At 34.3% G+C, this 19,331-nt stretch overlaps 1 protein-coding gene across 2 annotated transcripts in view; it reads right to left on the reverse strand.

Moving 5' to 3' along the window:
- Positions 1-19,331, reverse strand: part of LOC118184327 (metabotropic glutamate receptor 3-like) — a 150,714-nt gene that overhangs the window by 64,344 nt on the left and 67,039 nt on the right. For both annotated transcript variants that reach the window (XM_085816065.1, XM_035353989.2), the window contains one exon: positions 1,200-1,773. In XM_085816065.1, the coding sequence (XP_085672191.1) occupies positions 1,200-1,700 (501 nt within the window). In that variant the 5' untranslated portion in view covers positions 1,701-1,773. The remainder of the gene's footprint in view (positions 1-1,199; positions 1,774-19,331) is intronic.

The following is a 19,331-nucleotide window of genomic DNA, read 5'->3' on the forward strand; positions in this document are numbered from 1 at the left end:
CCACTAAATATTGGAAGAGACAATTTAGGCAATTTTATATCCGAAACAATTATGTCTTTACTCGAACCGTTTTCATTTGAACAGCTATTCCTTTGAGAACTGATCTCAGAAATTTTTCTTTTAATTTTCAAATGAATTTCGTCGAGATTATCTACTACATTTTCCTTTTCCTTAATGAATTCGTCAGTGTCCTTTTCTTCACAATGTGCAAATAAAGAATCGAAAATGTTACTTAATTCCTTTTTAAATTCTAATATTTTTGATTCGTATAACTCCAATAAGGAAATATCTGCTTCATCCACTGTAGAATTTACCTTATTTTCAAACTTTCTGATACTGCATTTTAAACTCTTTTTGTTAGCTTTAATTGCTTTCAATTCACTCATCATGAACAAATAAATAATTTATCACTTACCGTGATTGCAGATTTCTCGACAGCAACACCGGAAATGAACGATGACAGAGTATCCAATCTTAATTGCGTAATCCACACGAAAACGAAACCATTCCAAACACTCTATATGAAGTTATCCGTCATACAACCAAACGAAAGTATTCCAAATGTTCTAAAAAGTTAATTTTAGCAACGATATCTTTTACCTCCGGCTCGACGGACCATAAAGTGTTCATGCGATGCGTGCGTTGTTATACAACAATTTCAAATTAACTAGAAGTGGACTGTACTAAATATTTTATTCGACAACTTTAATCAAATGCGTGTCATCTTTCAAGCGATGACTTACTACTAATAACAACAGCAATAAAAAATAAAACTGAGTAAGCGTTTACAGGGTTGCTGTAATGAACATCTGCGCCATGCAAGGCGCCAAGAAGAGAAAAAATGACGTAATCTTACAGTTAAATAGTCTTAATGACTTAACATGGCTATTATAATATTATTGGGTAATTTAGATGGCTATTGCAATATTATTTATATTGTTATTACCATGATATTGCATTGAAAGTTGATTATTTCGTATCATAGAACTGCTTATCTGTGCCATGCAGGGAATTAAAAATTTAATAAATTAAACCATAAATTGTCAAAATCACTAATAAATAAATAATATGCAAAGAATGAAGCTTTTAATGAAAGGAATAATTTTCCCGAAGCAGTTAATCACACTGTAAATCATAAAATTATTATTTATATAAACTACAATAAAGCTTATATTTTAAATTTCCAAAATAGTACCTACTTCCACCAATACGACAAAAAATAGAAATAATGCTTGGAATGATGCATTGAAATAAACTCCATCATGTAACTTGAGAAGGAAGACACATTTCACCAGTAAGGTCCCAAATACGATTGAATAGGCTATACCAATTCCAGCTCTAGTGATTCCACAGAATATCCAGTGTGGTTGTGGCACATATGTAAGTCCTAGTAGAGAACATAAGAACAGGCCTAATAATAGGACTTGCCCGAGAAATAAATGTCTTCTTCCGCCACAAGATTTGTATAAGACATAGATCTCGAAAATGAAGATGGCTGCTATGTTGAGCAAAGAGAGTGAGACAAGTGGTATTACCCATGGTTCATCCCGGAAATTAAGGTAAAAAGGAGTTTCTTTGACTGTTATATTTGGAAGATCAGTTTCTGTTCCATTGAACTGGAAGGTAGTATCAATCAAATCTGTCTCTGGTGGAATCGTTGAATTGGTGTTATTAAAAGAAAATGTTTCATTTAAAGCCATTGGAATGCTTCAGAGAGCTGTTGAATGGTCTCCTCTTCAGAAATGGCTTTGTATAAAACAAAGAACTGCACATCTAAAATAAAAAAAATCAAATATTTCAATATAAAAGTATTATGCATAAAATCTGCAAGTGATTTTCAAATTCTTAATTATTACTATGGCTTAATAATCTACATGCCAGAAAAAAAATGCTTAAAAAATATTAAGAGGAAGGTGCCCTTTAATCAGGGTGTAAAGATGAATTAAAAATAAATGGTGACAGAAATTTCATCAGCATAATCCTTCCAGAATTTGTGGCCGTTATTTTACTATTTATAAACCATCTGTGGCAAGGATTGTCACTCGATAAAACATGAGACTTTTAATATTTATTTTAATATTTATCTCCCATACAGCCTTGTACATGGTACTCCCCTCAGAGTTGCCATGTAGAAAAACATTCCATGTTTATGTCGTCTTTTAAACTAAACCAACCTTTAAATGCTTAGCAGTAAGCGATGATACCTCTCTCCGGAAGGAAAGACTACTTTATTGTAAAAATCTAAAAAAATTAGAGATCAAGAAACAGTAAACACATTTTATATTTCAGTAGTATATTAAACAGCTATCAAAAATATATATAATTCATAACATGCATGTAATTTAAAAAATTCTGAATACTTGCAGCGTTATCAAAACTAAAAGAAGTTATTTTAACGCCATATATTGCATGTCTGGTACAGAATCACTTATTATTTTATTTTATATAACTGAAAACTTTATTTTTGTTCAAATTTACATTAAAGAATTGCGTTGTTGTTGCGGCAATGCTTAGATTCCATTAAAATATAACTATATTGCTGTACCATAAGATAGATCCTTGTTTTAATAGACACCAAATTTCTAAGACAGATTGATACCGTTACAGGCTACGGGTTTGTTAATATCTCTCTAAATGAGAACTGTGGATAAACGGGAAGGAGTTAACAATTTATCATAACATTTACGACACGCAACACAATAAATAATTAGAAAATATCTCAAGGAGAACGCGATATTAAATCTCACAGTTGACAAAGGACTAACGATAGCAACAACTTGACCGTGGTCTGGGAGACATATTTATTTAGTGTAATACCAGCACGAATCTGTGTAGCATGGGTTACAGCCGAAAACATCGCGGCAAAAACATCGCGAACGAAAACGTCGCGGAGAAAACAACGCAAGGCGAAAACGTCGTGCTACAAAACATCGTGGGAGAAAACATCGCAGTCCTAAAACATCGTGGTACAAAACATCGTCGTCGAAAATAAAGCGGTTCAATAACTTCGCAGTTTAAAAACATCGTCGTCGAAAATATCGTGGTAAAAAATAAAGTATCTACAAATCATCGCATGACGATAACATCGCAGACATGCTTTTCGTAAACATGCTTTGATAACTGTAAATGGATATCCCCATGATGATTTGTGAGCGCAAGATGGAAAGAAAGATAATTTTTACTTTCACATTTTTTTATTAACTAATCAATTTTTCTGAAAAAGTAAGAAGGAAACTTAAGCATAGCAAATTAATGCAACTTATAGCAATTAACAGAATTTTAAACCGACATAGTTAACTAACAAAAGCCATTAATAAATAATTTTTATAATGTTTTTACTGGTAATTATTCATGAAAAGTATAAGTTGCATTTAATTTTCTATGCTTAAGTTTCCTTCTTACGTTTTCAGCAAAAATTGATTAGTTAATAAAAAATGTGAAAGTAAAAATTATCTTTCTTTACATCTTGCGCTCAAAAATCATTATGGGAATATTCATTTACAGTTATTAAAGCATGTTTGTCAAAAACATGTATGAAAAATGCATGTCTGCGATGTTATCGTCATGCGATGATTTGTAGATACTTTATTTTTTACCACGATATTTTCGACGACGGTGTTTTTAAACTGCCAAGTTTTTGAACCGCTTTATTTTCGACGACGATGTTTTAGGACTGCGATGTTTTCTCTTTGCGATGTTTTCTCCCGCGATGTTTTGTAGCACGACGTTTTCGCCTTGCGTTGTTTTCTCCGCGACGTTTTCGTCCGCGATGTTTTTGCCGCGATGTTATCGGCGGACACCGTAGCATGAAGTGTCGGGAGTAATCATCCCATATGAGCGATGATTTTGCAATTTAAAAGCTTCCACACTCAGAACCCAATAGATCAACGATTTCATATATGAAACAATCACTTATATATACAAAACATATGATCACAAATACAAAACGTACCTTAAAGCAACACATAAATAAAGAAAACAATGGACAATGTTTTACAACAATGAAAAAAGGAATTGAAATATTTACACATAATATTTCAATGATGTATTATATGTAGGTAAAGAATATTGAACAATATTCAATATTCTTTACCAATTCAGAAAACACGACAGAGAACGGAATTCCGTGAAGATTATTTCAGATTTTACGAAACTCTTTGCAAGATTCCAAGAGACGTACGATATTAGAAAATATTCACGTAGAAGGCTAAACAATAACAAAAGTGATTTTCATCATGTCTTAAATCATGTCTTAATCAAATCATGTCTTAAAGAAACTACGATAAACAAGTTGAAACAATCAGAAACACAGCCTTTAAGCTATCAGGCTATAACGATGAAGACAGCTTCACGAGAAAGCATTAAATTACAGATTCCGACTCGGCCGATCGCTGTCCAGCTATCGCTAAACTAAAGACACTACTAACTGAACTCAATATACTACCGATACTCCAGATACTCTTCATCATAAACTGACGATACACTGCTACTCCAAGTACAGGCAGGGTTTATATAGCTTATGGCCTGCCTTCTAGAGCATTCTGGTGCTTGAGCTGGTAAGAATTCGTTCTAGAATGTTCTCGCTCCGTCTATGGCACAGCGCCAATTTTGTCGCCAAGTGGGAGATTTAGCGCCAAATCTGGCAACCCTAAACACACTTTGCGGAGAAGCTATCTTACCGCAGCTGGACATTTCGTAACAATATGTATGTCCTTACATAAAATGCAAAATAGTATATAACTACATATGGATACGAATTAGAGCCTTTAATTTGAAGATTCACTTAAAACTTACTCTGCTATTATAACTGTTTTTGAATTTATTAACAATACAAAACTGAAACACTAAAATGACTACATATAGCACTGAACAACATAAAAATCCCAGTCTATAATATTAAGGATAATATTATGATGGAAATAAATTTCATAATCAGCTGTTTTCCATATAGAAAAGTTTTAACATTTTAAGATTTTAAAAAATATTAACTTACCGGGTGATCAAAAAGTCAGTATAAATTTGAAAACTTAATAAATCACGGAATAATGTAGATAGAGAGGTAAAAATTGACACACATACTTAGAATGATAAGGGGTTTTATTAGAAAAGCAATAATTAGAAAAGCAATAATCTGATCAGAAAAGCAATAATTAGCATAACAAATTAAGACAAAGCAAAGATGATGTTCTTTACAGGAAATGCTCAATATGTTCACCATCATTCGTCAACAATAGCTGTAGTCGATGAATAATGTTGTGAACAGCACTGTAAAGCATGTCCGGAGTTATGGTGAGGCATTGGGGTCGGATGTTGTCTTTCAGCATCCCTAGAGATGTCGGTCGATCACGATACACTTGCGACTTCAGATAACCCCAAATCCAATAATCGCATGGACTGAGGTCTGGGGACCTAGGAGGCCAAGCATGACGAAAGTGGCGGCTGAGCACACGATCATCACCAAACGACGCGCGCAAGAGATCTTCCACGCGTCTAGCAATATGGGGTGGAGCGCCATCCTGCATAAAAATCGTACGTTCCAGCAGGTGTTTATCAGCCAGGCTGGGGACGATGCCATTCTGTAACATATCGGCGTACCTCTCACCCGTCACGGTAGCAGTTACAAAACCAGAATCACGCATTTCCTAGAAGGAAAAAGGCCCGATAGCAGTAGATGTGGTACATCCAACCCATACCGAACCATTTTTTTTATTCTAATAAAACCCCATGTCATTCTAAGTATGTGTGTCAATTTTTACCTCTCTATATACATTATTCCGTGATTTATTACGTTTTCAAATTTATACTGACTTTTTGATCACCCGGTACTTAATAAACCCTTCACTTCTGTTATTACAGAAGTATAGATAGATAGATACTCTTTGTGAAAAAATATATGTAATAGCATTCTTTTGTTCCAATTTATTAATACTACATACAGAGATAAATATAGAAGTATAACTATATTGCTGTACAGCAGCTTTTGCAGAGGCCTGATACTATTGAATCTACTACGTACCGTGCCGTATCCCTGTGTGTGCAATAATCTACGCCTTTTAGTGTAATGGATTTGCTTGTCCTATAGTCTCGAAAGTGCTTATTAAATATACACTTGTAGCAACTAAGCTAATGCAAAATTTTAAAGATCAGGTGATAACGTATGGTTAGGTGGCATATCAAACATTCTTTTCCACTTAATTACATTCACTTTTTCCCACGCGGAACCATTAGGAGATAATGAATCAATTATGTTTTATTTAGGATGAATAATGAAAAAATGCCTTAAATTCAAAAAGATAATGACAGATTTATCATAATGACATTTTCCTCTCACTTACTAATGCGCAATTCATCTCACATACTATGTGTAATAATCATTATTACGAAAGGAATTTGATTACCATTCTACTATATTAGCATGAATAATTGCAAAACTCTGCATGTATACATCAGGAAGCTCGCAGTTGATGAATTCTGATGGAGTTCTTCATCAAATCTCATTATTTGAGAAGTAAAAGCAATACTTTTTATATTCTAGGTACTAGCTGGAACCTAGCCGCGAGCGTTTAAGATGCTAAAATAGTCACAAATTCGAGGGTTTAGTAAATTTTAGCTTTTTACCTGAATATTTTCTTACTAGTAGAAAATAATCATTCAAAATTTAAACAAAAATCTGTTTAATAGATAAGAACTCTTGATAGCAATAACCACAGTTGATTCGAAAGTACATATGAAATTAAATATTTCATAAGCATTCTTGATAAGGGAAACTTATCAAGAAAGTCAAAGGCCCTCTGCTAAATAGTGACCTAATAGATTTCTGGCGCACTGGCTTCTAAAAGTTAAGCATGTGACATTAAAATCAGCTAAAATAGAAAAATAAAGCTTTGACAAATTGCACATGAAGGTTGCAAATGTGTTTATGTATGAACAAAAGCTAGATTTATGCAGAAAGCTGAAAACAATAGTTAATTTTCAAGCAATAATAGCAAGCAAGCTAAAGCCTGAAGGCATCCCAAAGATTTTCAATAGGATTAAGTTTGGAGGAATATGGCAGCCACCCATACGAGAAAAGTTCCATTCTTCAGATACTTTTTAAAGGTATTGGCATCATGGAAGCGAACATTGATATCCATAAGAAGGAAATGAGGATCAACTACTACAGCATAGAGTCTCACAATAGAGTGTAGGACTTTATCCCGATAACATGCAGCCTTAACAGAACCGCCTTTACAGATGTATACCTGGGTGAGGTATCTTATTGAAATTTTAGCCCGCACTATGATGCTGATAGCTCTAAATGCGTTATGTCCGATGATGTTCTGGACTTGAATTCATGTGCCTCATTCTGTCCAGACCATGACACGTTTTACATCTGTTTCCAGGCCAGGTCTGGAGTCGTTCGTGAACAGTACGCCGCGAAAATATGAGACATCCAATTGAGATGTTAACGACACTTATTTAATGTTGCCCCTCTGGACTAGGTATCTGGTGTTTTGTACTTGGATCTTCTTTAGTCTCTACTTAAACAGTGATATGAAGTCTTCGGCGCACAGTATTGGCAGATATTTTCTTTCCATATGACGCTGCAACTTTGGATGTAACAGTTGTGGATGTTGCTCGTGGCTTGGCTACTAAAGCAACATACCAATTTTCAGAAGTCGTAGTAACTCATGGTCGACCAGGCACACGTCTCCAGGCAACTGTTTGATTTGTTTGGTAATGTTTCTGTTTTCGAGAATTATCGAAAGATCAACATCAAAGAATAGGGCAACATCTTCGATTGACTGCTCTGCTCCAATGCGCCCCACAGCACGTCATCTTTCACTATCTGCCAATTGTCTTTATTCAGCCATCGACACAATATCTTAAAATTTCCTACGTAAGTCATAAATACTTTCTATCAGCATTTAAATAAGCCTCCTCAGACCTTTTAGAACGCTGACATATACAAAGACTGAATAATTAGAATAGGCTAGGAGAGTCAATCGTGATTTGCTGAAATATACCATATTTGCATACTGCCATCTGCATCCGCAGCGATCTTCAACCACTCAATTTCAGCGATGCTTTCGAAACGTCAGGCGCGGAATAAAACTTTTAATTTTCATTGGAAGAAGCCGCTTGGAAACTAGTATAAAGTCTTAAAATTCTACATAGCCAACTGTAAAATCAGCGCATTATTTCAGAGAGTATTACCAACTACAGCAGCAAGTTAGAGACTAAGCTGAAATATTTAGTAGGTGAATGTGTAAATCTTTTTCGTCTGTCATTTGATATCTTTTTTACCTAATTTGCATTCTATCCACGGGATACCCTTATAACCGCAAATACATGATTATGCATCCCAGAAGTAAAATAAGCAAGGGAAACTATTTACCTAAAAGTCAATAATGGGAAATTAGTTCTGAATTCCTTACTCTTTACTCCATTTAGAATTCCTTACTCCAGTGTCCTGTTAACTGCAGAGATTTCTTTAGAAACATTCTGTAACTCATTTTCATATGTTTCTTGCATAGTGGCTACTTCCTCATTCGTAGCAATCACAATTTTCCTTTCAATAGCAGCAATGCTTTGTTTCATATCTGAGAGCAAGATGGGGCTTACTCTCTAACACATGACATCTTTCTCAATCGAAAATTCATGCATAACGGTTTACATCATAAAAAGGCAACTGCCCAAACTTTACAAGTGACCTGAAAAAGATTTTTTAGCGGAAGCCTAGTAAAGAATAATTTGATTCTGGAGAATTCCAGACTTCATGTACTTAGCCGTAACAATTCACAACTAAATATATATTACAAAAAGTTATTTTACATTCGTCAACACTGGATCAGTTTAGCAAACTTTGTATAAAACTAGAACTTACATGCAGTATTGCTTTAAAACCAAAAGGAAAACGGTGTAGAAACAAAATTTTAGCAATTCTTATACTAACTCACTATGATACTAACACACTATCAAGTGTTGTAAAGTACCTAATGTACGTATATTCTTCGCTTAAAGGCATGAATACGCGTGAAAGGATGGACACGTAATTATCAATGCTTAGGCAATTTAATACCTTCATAAAGAATGTAAATTTGAATTTTGATGTAGCAATAGAAACGCCATGACAGCTCGTTATTATAATCCTGGGAGGGATTTTTCTACTTCTCTTTACAGCATAGATTAGACCTACTTTCTATAATAAAGAAATACAAATTGCATTTCGTCGCTCCATAATAGCCAACTGCGTTCAGTTAGGGAATAAGCTTACAATATACGAATACGTGTTCAATAGGGGGATTTGAGAAGACTGTAGGCATATTGATGTATCAAATATTTCCATTCATTTAGAGATCTTCCAATGGTCTGATCGGATGAGGCGTGACATCCGTAAATATCTTTACATCGCATCTTATATGCTTCACCTTTATATGCTTTTTATATTCTTCACCCTTTCCAAAACAGAAAGCAAACATAGGGTTTAAAACAGTTTTACTTCCTTGTACGAAGTAAAAAGGAAGTATTGTAATCGCGAAAAGCTTCAGGCAGCATATTTCAACGAAAATATCCACACTGACCGCTTTCGAATGCAATTTAACGATGTTTTTGCGTGATATCTGTACGTAAGGACAGAATAAAAGACACTTTTCCTCCAAAAAAAAACTAAAAAACTGCTTTAAAATGAATTCTGAAGAGAATTTTTCGTGGCGTCTGTACGAACGTATGTACGTACGTGCGTACGAACGTACGTACGTACGTACCTCGCATAACTCAAAAACGAGTAGCCTCAGAATGTTGAAATTTTGTATATAAGACTACTATAACATGTAGATGTGCACCTCGTATTTTGGTTTCAATCGGCCGCGCCAAATGTATATAAATATATTTATAAATATATCCACTCTGTTACCCGGCTCAGTGATCTCAGTTTCTTTACTCTTATATGTTTGTAAATTGTACATTTTTTGCTTTAAAAATGATTGAATTATGTTGCTTTTATCTTCCGGTTAAGGGTTTTATACCTTTAGTAAATCTGTATGCAGTATTTTTAGAATTATCAACAATTTTAAAATTGTTTAAGTGCCGCTAAGCCTAATTTGATGGCGGCCATTGCTCTTGTTTACATTTGAAACAGCTGAGTAGCGGATTTGTTGCCAATCTAGAGAAACTTAGCTTCGCAACAACAAAGATAACGCCTTCATTTATTATTGCCAATTAAATCATGCTTAATCCTTTCTGGAATTTTTTCGAGTAAATAAGCGTTTAAGATTTACTTCGTAATTTTTAATACAGATATTTTGAGTTTTTATGTATTTTTGCCTTGTCGCGAAGTGAAAACTGAATTAATTGGATGAAAAATACTCAATCGTCTGTGAAAAACTGTTTCTTTTTTGTTTCGTTTGCTTAATTTCTTTTATACATAGTTCTAGCTTTATTATAGTATTTGAATAGAACATGTGGCAACGATTAGATAATTCTTTAAGTGATATAAATTTTGTGCATTCTGAGTTATAATATGAACGAAATATTATACAGTTAAGTAAACCTAGCGCCAGAATGTCGCTATGGTAAACAAAGTGAATTTTAAAGAATGCATTTATTCTATTGTGGTTTATGCGCTGTCGGCGAAGTAGATTTAATTCAATCTAATAAGTTTAAATAAAATGCAAGAAAAAATGCATATAATTTAACATTCCGTACAAGGAAGTCATGTGGTGTACACATCAGATTTTTCATTAAGGAACTCTCACCATGGTATCACTAACCAGAACCTGTACCTCAGTATATTAATCAGTCATACTCTCCCAAACCGACACTCAAATTCTATCGCAATGCCATTCCTTGTATATTTTTGAGCTAGTATATATTATCCCTAACTGCAGATAAAACTGGACTACGTTCAGGAACAAGTTATTAGCCCTTAGTGCATCGTCCAGTTTCAATGGATCTGACCACACTGCAAAGCTTTCTGCAGTGCTGTCTAGCCAGCACTCATGTAGACGATTTAAGCATATTGCGTAACGCAATTCAAACTTGGTACCAGATATCAGATCAAAATGTAAACAAAAGTACCAGATATAGTAGTTGTTTTGCTTCAACAAAGGCCATCTAGAAGTCGGCTAACACTGTAGCATCAATTACATTTATTTGTTTACGTTAGATATTGTATTTCTTGCGCAAAGCGTCCTCAGTTGATTTCAGATTCAGGCTTGTACATGGTGATTGGTTTCTTAGGTCACTGCAAATCAGAAATTAAAAGTTTTGATATAGATGTGTGCATGTTTTAGAACAGTCAATAGCATATAAACTGCAATTGCATATATTGCGCGCATCCAAGATTTACCGAATGTCTTTTAATTCTTTCTAGAGATTATGCAAATTGTTTGTCAATTTTTCAGTTCATAAGTTTTGTGATACGTCAATAAAACCAAATTTAAAATGAATTCGTCGACCTAAAACAAGAATCTAAAGTTCCAGCATTCTGGAATGAGAACGTATGAGAAACGAAAATAACCAATCAGAAGCAAACTTGTGCAAGACATGTGAAAGTCTGTGCAAGACATGTGAATTTCATATGAACTACATTCTATAATATGGAATCTAAAAACGTACACTGGTTATCTTTTAATCAGGTCTAACGTAATCTACAGAGTGAAAAACATACTCGTTAAGTGAAATTTGAAAAAAAAATATTTCCGTAAACAAGAAACGCAGCGAAAATTAATAAAAGAAGTATCCTCTTGTATTACTAGAAAATCGTCCTCTCATTGTTCAAGGTTTGAAATAGCGATTAATTAAACTGATGATTACGCTTCAGTCGTAAATAGATGGTTACTATTTCATTTGCTATGTATTATATTACTAATACCTTCTAAAGAAATGGAGCACTAATTATAGTTGATGTAAATTATGGTTTTCAATGAATGAGTTAAAGTACGTGTAAAGAATACGTTTTACGGGCTGCACAGTAACTCAGTAATGATATTCTCCTGTGGTCTGTATTGAGTAATAAAGTGATCTTCCGGGAGGGTAAGTGAAACAATATTACTCTTTAATTGCTACTAAAGCCTGTCATTAGGCTTAGCTCACGAACTTTCTAATCGGTGCTTGGCTCAAGAAGTTGAAGGTCATTCCACTTCTAAGAGTTTTGTTTGGGACATAAATTGATTCTGCACTTAAAAAATCACAGATTCATTGCTGTTCGACATTTAATGTTGCATTGTATCACACGCAATCTTTCGCTAATCACTTACTCAACCTTAGACGTATTGTATGTATACACTGGAAGTTCATTTGAAAAGAATTTAAGGTTTGTTTGGGTCACGAAATGCTCTGATAAAAAAAGTAAGTCGAAGGAAATATCAGGTGAATGTAGCTAGCCGCAGATTTGTCAAAAATATGAACTAAATTTGGAATTTTAAATATCTTCTAAATGCTGGAAAAATGCTACACTTTGTCTCATCTGTTATTGACTCCAGTTATTTCTTTACTATAGTATTTCGCAAAGAAAACAAACCCTTAATTTTTTATAAAAGAATCTGGAATATACACGTCTAAGTAACTCAGTAAATTCATTAATGGCTTTTGAAAAGTTATAAGCTCGCATGTACCGTAATATCAAATTCAAATCGAATTTGATACATGTACACCAAAATCCATGGTCCATGGTAAATGTGTACACGGTCCTTTCGATGATAACTAACTAGGTGTGATAAAATAATTCATTCATGTGTAATATTTTGTTAACTTATATAAACATTAGTAAAAAGAATAAGGTAGAATGTTTATATTCCAGTGTCAATCCAGAAGGATATTGATTGCCTTAAGTGGTATTTCAGTTTTGTGAGCATATTATAGGTACTAAAAAAAGCTAATAAAGTAATAAAATTCATAAAAATTTGATTTTTTCTTTATGAAAAATTTGGTGCAAATAAAAGGAAAGTTTTTACTGTATAAGTTTACATTGCAAGGTTCCATTATGTTAATTTAACCAATTATTAGGATTTAAATTTTAATTATTAAGCTTTTCTTTATAATTGGCGACATTTAATTAGTTACGCTGATGGGAAGTTTGAGCAACTTCGCCTTAATTCTTTTGTGTAGCTTCTGTTACTAGTCTTAGTTTTAAACATTGAATTCGACTGTTATTTTAAGTTTTATTGCCAAGTTGTGGTGGTTCATGTGAGCACCAGAGGTGCCTTTATGTTCAAGTTCAGATTTTAGTAAAATGTTTATGTCAACCTTTTCAAGACTCTGTAGCTCTTTTCAGATAGATGGATAATTCGCTAAACGTGCTAGAAGTTTGGTGCTAGTTTATGCTACCAAAGAAAAACAAACTCTATAACGTCTTGAAACTGATTACTGTCAGAGTGTTTTCTCTTTGACAGCCACGTCAGTTGAAACGAAGCATGTGGTAGAAACTGGTAGATTCTAATTATCATTCCAATCATACACCATAAACAAAATGATAAAATACACAGAAGTTTCTTATATTACAGGGTACAGAAAACGCTGGTCTGATGAGTACGTTATACATTTTAAGATGGACATAAACCCATATATGGAATCAAAACCGTGTTCAACAGAACATTCTGCCGTAAGTTATGAGCACACAAACAAAGCGGTCGTATCCTAAAGCCCATATAATCACTACAATTATAAAGGATAAAATCCTAAAATCCGATGTAGAACTTTCATGCTTCATTCCTGGGAAAATGGAAAATGATAGGTATTTCTAACACCACTGACATAAAAATGTCTAACACAAATGCAGCTATATTCTTTAATTACCCGCAGAGAGTCTGCAATAAATATCTAAAATCCAGACCTCTTTAGTTGTAGCTTCTGGCAGTGATAATAAAGAATACCAAAGCACTTCGTGAGGTTAATAATCATTACAGAAGATGCCAGCATTTGGCAAAGCTGTCTGACCCTTGCATCAGACAATTAGAAGTGACACTGTTTGCAATTACTGTCCAGCACCAGCAACGATGAAAGTTGTCTACTCTTATTCTCTACTGTGAAAGGAAAAAAACAAAAATCATTGATAAAAATTTTGCCAAATGCTGACAATCTAAATTAGACTACGCTGTATAATTAATCGACCACGAAAAGGTTAATAGATCTTACAGACTTCCTACAGTATTTTAAAGACGTAATAAATCATTCCACCTGTGTGCCATGATTCAACATATTATTACCTTAGTCGGATACATGCTACCGGCATTGCTGCCGGTGGAACTCAATTCACTCGCAATGCACGATTTAGCTTAATAGAGCCCTTCCAATTGAGTTACTTAACGTCTGGGGATTGTGTGCGTTGCACGTGCAGTTCTCACTCTTGGGAACATCACAAAATGTAATCCTTGCCGCTATATTTTTTCATCGTCATTACAGCAACGATTACCTTATCCCCATACAGACATCGACATGAATAAGAAAGTGGATCTCTAAACTCTGGCAAACTTATTCCTGGTAATGCATAGGTCATTGCCCAATGGCGAATGCCACACGTGTCTGACTCATAATAAGTTTTTTCAGTTTTGTGGCTATTCAAGTTTAGTGTAATAAACTACTAAAATGGTGACAAATGCTTTAGAAATATGTTTAATAACATCAGTGAAATATTAATTCAGTGAATGGACTGTCTACACGGATGCATTCGTGTTTTTTTTCTCTCGTATAATGTAAATAAAAGACAGTTTACGTTAGAAAGTCTTTCACAAAGGCATTTACCTCAGGAAGATGGCTCTAGTGTGTTTTGGGGAATAATAAGAAATTACAAAAGTCTGACCAGTTGTGAATACAACGAAATGCGAGTCAACTCCTATCTAAGGAACTTATGTTCCTGTTATTCCGACATGAAAAAAAGGTCGACAAGAAATGAAGCAGTGCTAATAGGTAATTAATAATAATTTAGTATTAAAATTACCCACACTGACTGTTTCGTTTCTAGGGACTTCAGATCTACATAGGAAACATTAAAAATAAATCCATTCCAAAAGTGGAGTGAATATATACCCTTAAAAGCAACAATAAAATTGAAGCAAGACAGAAACATTAAGAAAAAATAAAAGTATAAATCAAAATAATAGAAAAAATTTGAAAGCTTTTAGGTTTAAAAAGAACAAATCTTTAAAATTTCCAATACACAGTCTCGCGCGCTAGAGCTAAAACTATTTTTTTTTTGTTACAGTGTTGTCAATGCTCGCTTTGAAATCGTTGAGTTTTTTAATCAAATATTCCTTGAAGTGTTACAAAATATGAAATAGATAATAAAATAAATTCCAAATTCCAAATTTGGAATTCCAGATGCCCATATTCGAATGGAGGATTACATTATTCAAAATTTGATGTCTCTAGATACCTTTGCTTTTTCACAGTGCGAGAAAATACATACATTCATGCAGATTCTTCATTATTTAATTTCTTTAAACATAATGCAGGACTCTAATATTTGGTGGCAACAATCTGAAAAGTGAAACGCGGTTTATAGTGAAACCCACAAAGTGACAAAACGAAATTAAGAGTCCTTCTGAGCTAACGCCCTTTGGGTTAATGATTAAACAAGTAATGATTATAAAGCAACAAAAAATTCCACGTCAGATATAAATAAGAAAAATGCAATAGTGAGGAGAAACAAGGATAATAATTAAAAAATTATTCTAAATATGCCATAGAATTTTATAAACTTTGAACGTGCTCTCTGTTTAATATCCAGGAAATCAGAATTCCTGGATATTATAATTATTAAAATAAAAAATTATTAGATAAATAAATGATTTTCCCTGTTTTCACTCCCATCTGTGACTGTTTGACAGGTATTGTTGTAGCTGTCAAACAATCACAAATTAAACAGCATGAATAAACACAAATGGTAAAAATAAATTTTAAACTGCCAAGAAAAAGTTGCAGTTAAATGCAAAAATGAACGAAAATATAGACAACACTTTAATGAAATATATTGTTTAGTTTAATAGGTAATTACTATTTCGATTAAAAACAGTCTTCTTCCTTCTTCATGACAAATATAAATAGAAAATATTAATTTGATTACTCTTATGAAATTAAAAGGTATTGTTTAAAAAGATGCATGGTCAATTTCTTAATTGACATTGTTATATTCTGTTAGCCTAATCAAATATCTAACAGCTGTTAAGGCTAATAAACAAGTCAGAAATATAGTTTATAATTCTATAAAATTAGGTTGAGATGCCTGTTTTTATAAATTACTTTAATTGCTAATCTTTACAAATATATTTCGGCATGCATACGGTTCTCTTCTAAACTACTATACATCCCTATTAATTTTTCCTAGTGGATTTATTAAAGTTATTTCCAACCTCTTTCATTTATTTCACACATGGGACTCATCACACAGTAACTAGGATTAATGTGAAAGGATTCTTCCACCTGTTGGGAAAAATTACGCTCATACGACGAGATTAAGGAGAATTGCTATATAAAGACTTATTGTTTAATGATAAGTAACAGTGGATGGACAAAAAATATGGAAACACCTTGTGAAATGTATGTTTGAAAAGAAAGATTGATTTTAATGAAATATGTAGGTGGCGCTGGCGTTTTTGACTACTGACGCCATCTATACAACTTCGTAAATGTGCTAAACAGTTCAGTTGTTGTCGGAGTACTGTTATGTCAGGTTGTCATTGCATTATGTCAGGGTTAACAGACTTCGAACGTGGGCAAATTGTTGGAGCACGTATGGTAGGTGCTTCCGTAAGCAAGGTAGCCGAGGTGTTTAGTGTTTCAAGAGGTACTGTATCGAAGATTTATTCCGCATATTTGAAAAGCGGAAAAACATCATCTGCTAAATCACAGCGCGGACGAAAGTGTTTCCTGAGTGATCGTGACAGACGATCATTAAGGGCAATTGTGACGAAAAATAAGAAGACCACAGCTGCAAAAGTTACTGCTGAAATGAATGTTGTGTTACCGAACCCTGTGAGTACCAAAACAATTAGAAGGGAGCTTCATAAACAAGGAATTGCTGCCGTGCTGCTATTGAGAAGCCACTCATCAGTGATGCTAGTGCCCGTAACAGGAAAAGGTGGTGTTTAAGTCATAAAGCCTGGACTATAGAGCAGTGGAAGCTAGTAATATGGTCTGACGAGTCTTCTTTCACATTGTTTCCCACTTCTGGCCGAGTTTACGTCTGGAGAACGCCATCTCAAGCCTATAATACAGACTGCTTGTTGCCAAGAGTGAAACATGGCGGGGGTTCTGTTATGGTTTGGGCAGCCATATCGTGGTTCTCACGATAACGATCTCACGTGGTCTCCCATGATAACTGTGTCAGGGCGGTGTCCGCCGATAACATCGCGGCAAAAACATCGTGGACGAAAACGTCGCGGAGAAAACAACGCAAGGTGAAAACGTCGTGCTATAAAATATCGTGGGAGAAAACATCGCAAAGAGAAAACATCGTGGTACAAAATATCGTCGTAGAAAATAAAGCGGTTCAAAAACATCGCAGTTTAAAAACATCGTCGTCGAAAATATCGTGGTAAAAAATAAAGTATCTACAAATCATCGCATGACGATAACATCGCAGACATGCTTTTTTCAGGTTTTAATAATTGTAAATGGATATTCCCATAATGATTTGTGAGCGAAAGGTGTAAAGAAGGATAAATTTTACTTTCACATATTTTATTAACTAATATATTTTTGCTGAAAACGTAAGAAGGAAACTTAAGCATAGAAAATTAAATTTAACTTATAGATTATACTTTTCATGAAATATTACCAGTAAAAACTTTATAAAAATGATTTATTAATGGCCTTTGTTAGTTAACTTATCAGGGTCAATGTTCCTTCTAACCTTCTTCGGGAACATGCATGGACCTGACTCGGAACAGAGAGCTTACTAAAGCTATGTTCAAAACTGTGGGAAGTAAACAGGATACACAAGAAGGGTATACAAAACCCTTTATTTTTCTCTATTTACAATGACTTCCATACTTCGGAATACACCGACCCGCTACTTGGGGTCAAAACGTAAAAGTATAAAAATAAAACTAAACTCTAATTTAACTTTAGAATAATAAACGTGGAAGATTGGCCTTATATTAACAGGAAGCGTATGTAGTACAGAGAACTGTGAACACTACAATACGTTTAAAATTTATCAAGAGGATTAAAACCTCTGGCCTGGAAGGCAACAAGCAACTGCGTAACTTCTAAGGTAAGCGGCCTGCTTCGACTCACTGCTTCCTCTCTCTCGCTTGGCAAAAAGCCACAACTTAAATACTTGGCGTTCGCCAGACAAACTTTGCATAAAAACCTTAACGCTTATAATTCTGGCCGGAAGTAGAAAATAAGAAGTGATAGTAAAGATTTAAAATAAAATAAACGTTAGTAAAACTTAAGATCTTTACAAACTATGTCGGTTTAAAACTCTATTAAGTGCTATAAGTTGCATTAATTTTTTATGCTTAAGTTTCCTTTTTATTTTCTCAGCAAAAATTTATTAATTAATAAAAAATCTGAAAGTAAAAATTTTCCTTCTTTCCATCTTGTGCTCACAAATCATTACGGGAATATCCATTTACACTTATTAAAGCATGCCTGAAAAAAGAGTGTCTGCGATGTTATCGTTATGCGATGATTTGTAGATACTTTATTTTCTACCACGATATTTTCGACGACGATGTTTTTAAACTGCGATGTTTTTGAACCGCTTTATTTTCGACGACGATGTTTTGTACCACGATGTTTTAGAACTGCGATGTTTTCTCTTTGCGATATTTTCTCCCACGATGTTTTGTAGCACGACGTTTTCGCCTTGCGTTGTTTTCTCCGCGACATTTTCGTCTGCGATGTTTTTGCCGCGATGTTTTTGGCTGTAACACTCGGGGCACATGACTGCCAAGACTTATGTGAACATTTTGGCCGATCAAGTTCATCCCACGGTACAAACTTTTCCCCGATGGTGATGGTATCTTCGAAGACGACAAAGCCCCTGTTCACACAGCTCACATTGTCCAGGACTGGTTTTCTGAGCACGAGGATGAGTTGACCCATCTCTTCTGGCCACCACAGTCACCAGACCTGAATATTATCGAACCTTTGTGGTCTACATTTGAACGGAAAGTGCGTTCTCGTTATCCACCGCCAACATCGTTATCTGAACTTGCCACCGTTTTACTGGAAGAATGGTATAATATTCCCTTGGCAAACATACAGGAACTGTATTTATCCATCCCGAGAAGACTGCAAGCTGTTTTGGATGCCAACGGGTTTTCTACACCATATTAAGCAAAGAAACATGTTTTTTTAAAGGTGTTTCCATATTTTTGTCCAACCCCCGTAATTCCGACGTA

This window comes from Stegodyphus dumicola, chromosome 4 (assembly GCF_044657685.1).
Source record: "Stegodyphus dumicola isolate Sdum_Otavi_A_Nest chromosome 4, ASM4465768v1".
Lineage (NCBI taxonomy): Eukaryota > Metazoa > Arthropoda > Arachnida > Araneae > Eresidae > Stegodyphus > Stegodyphus dumicola.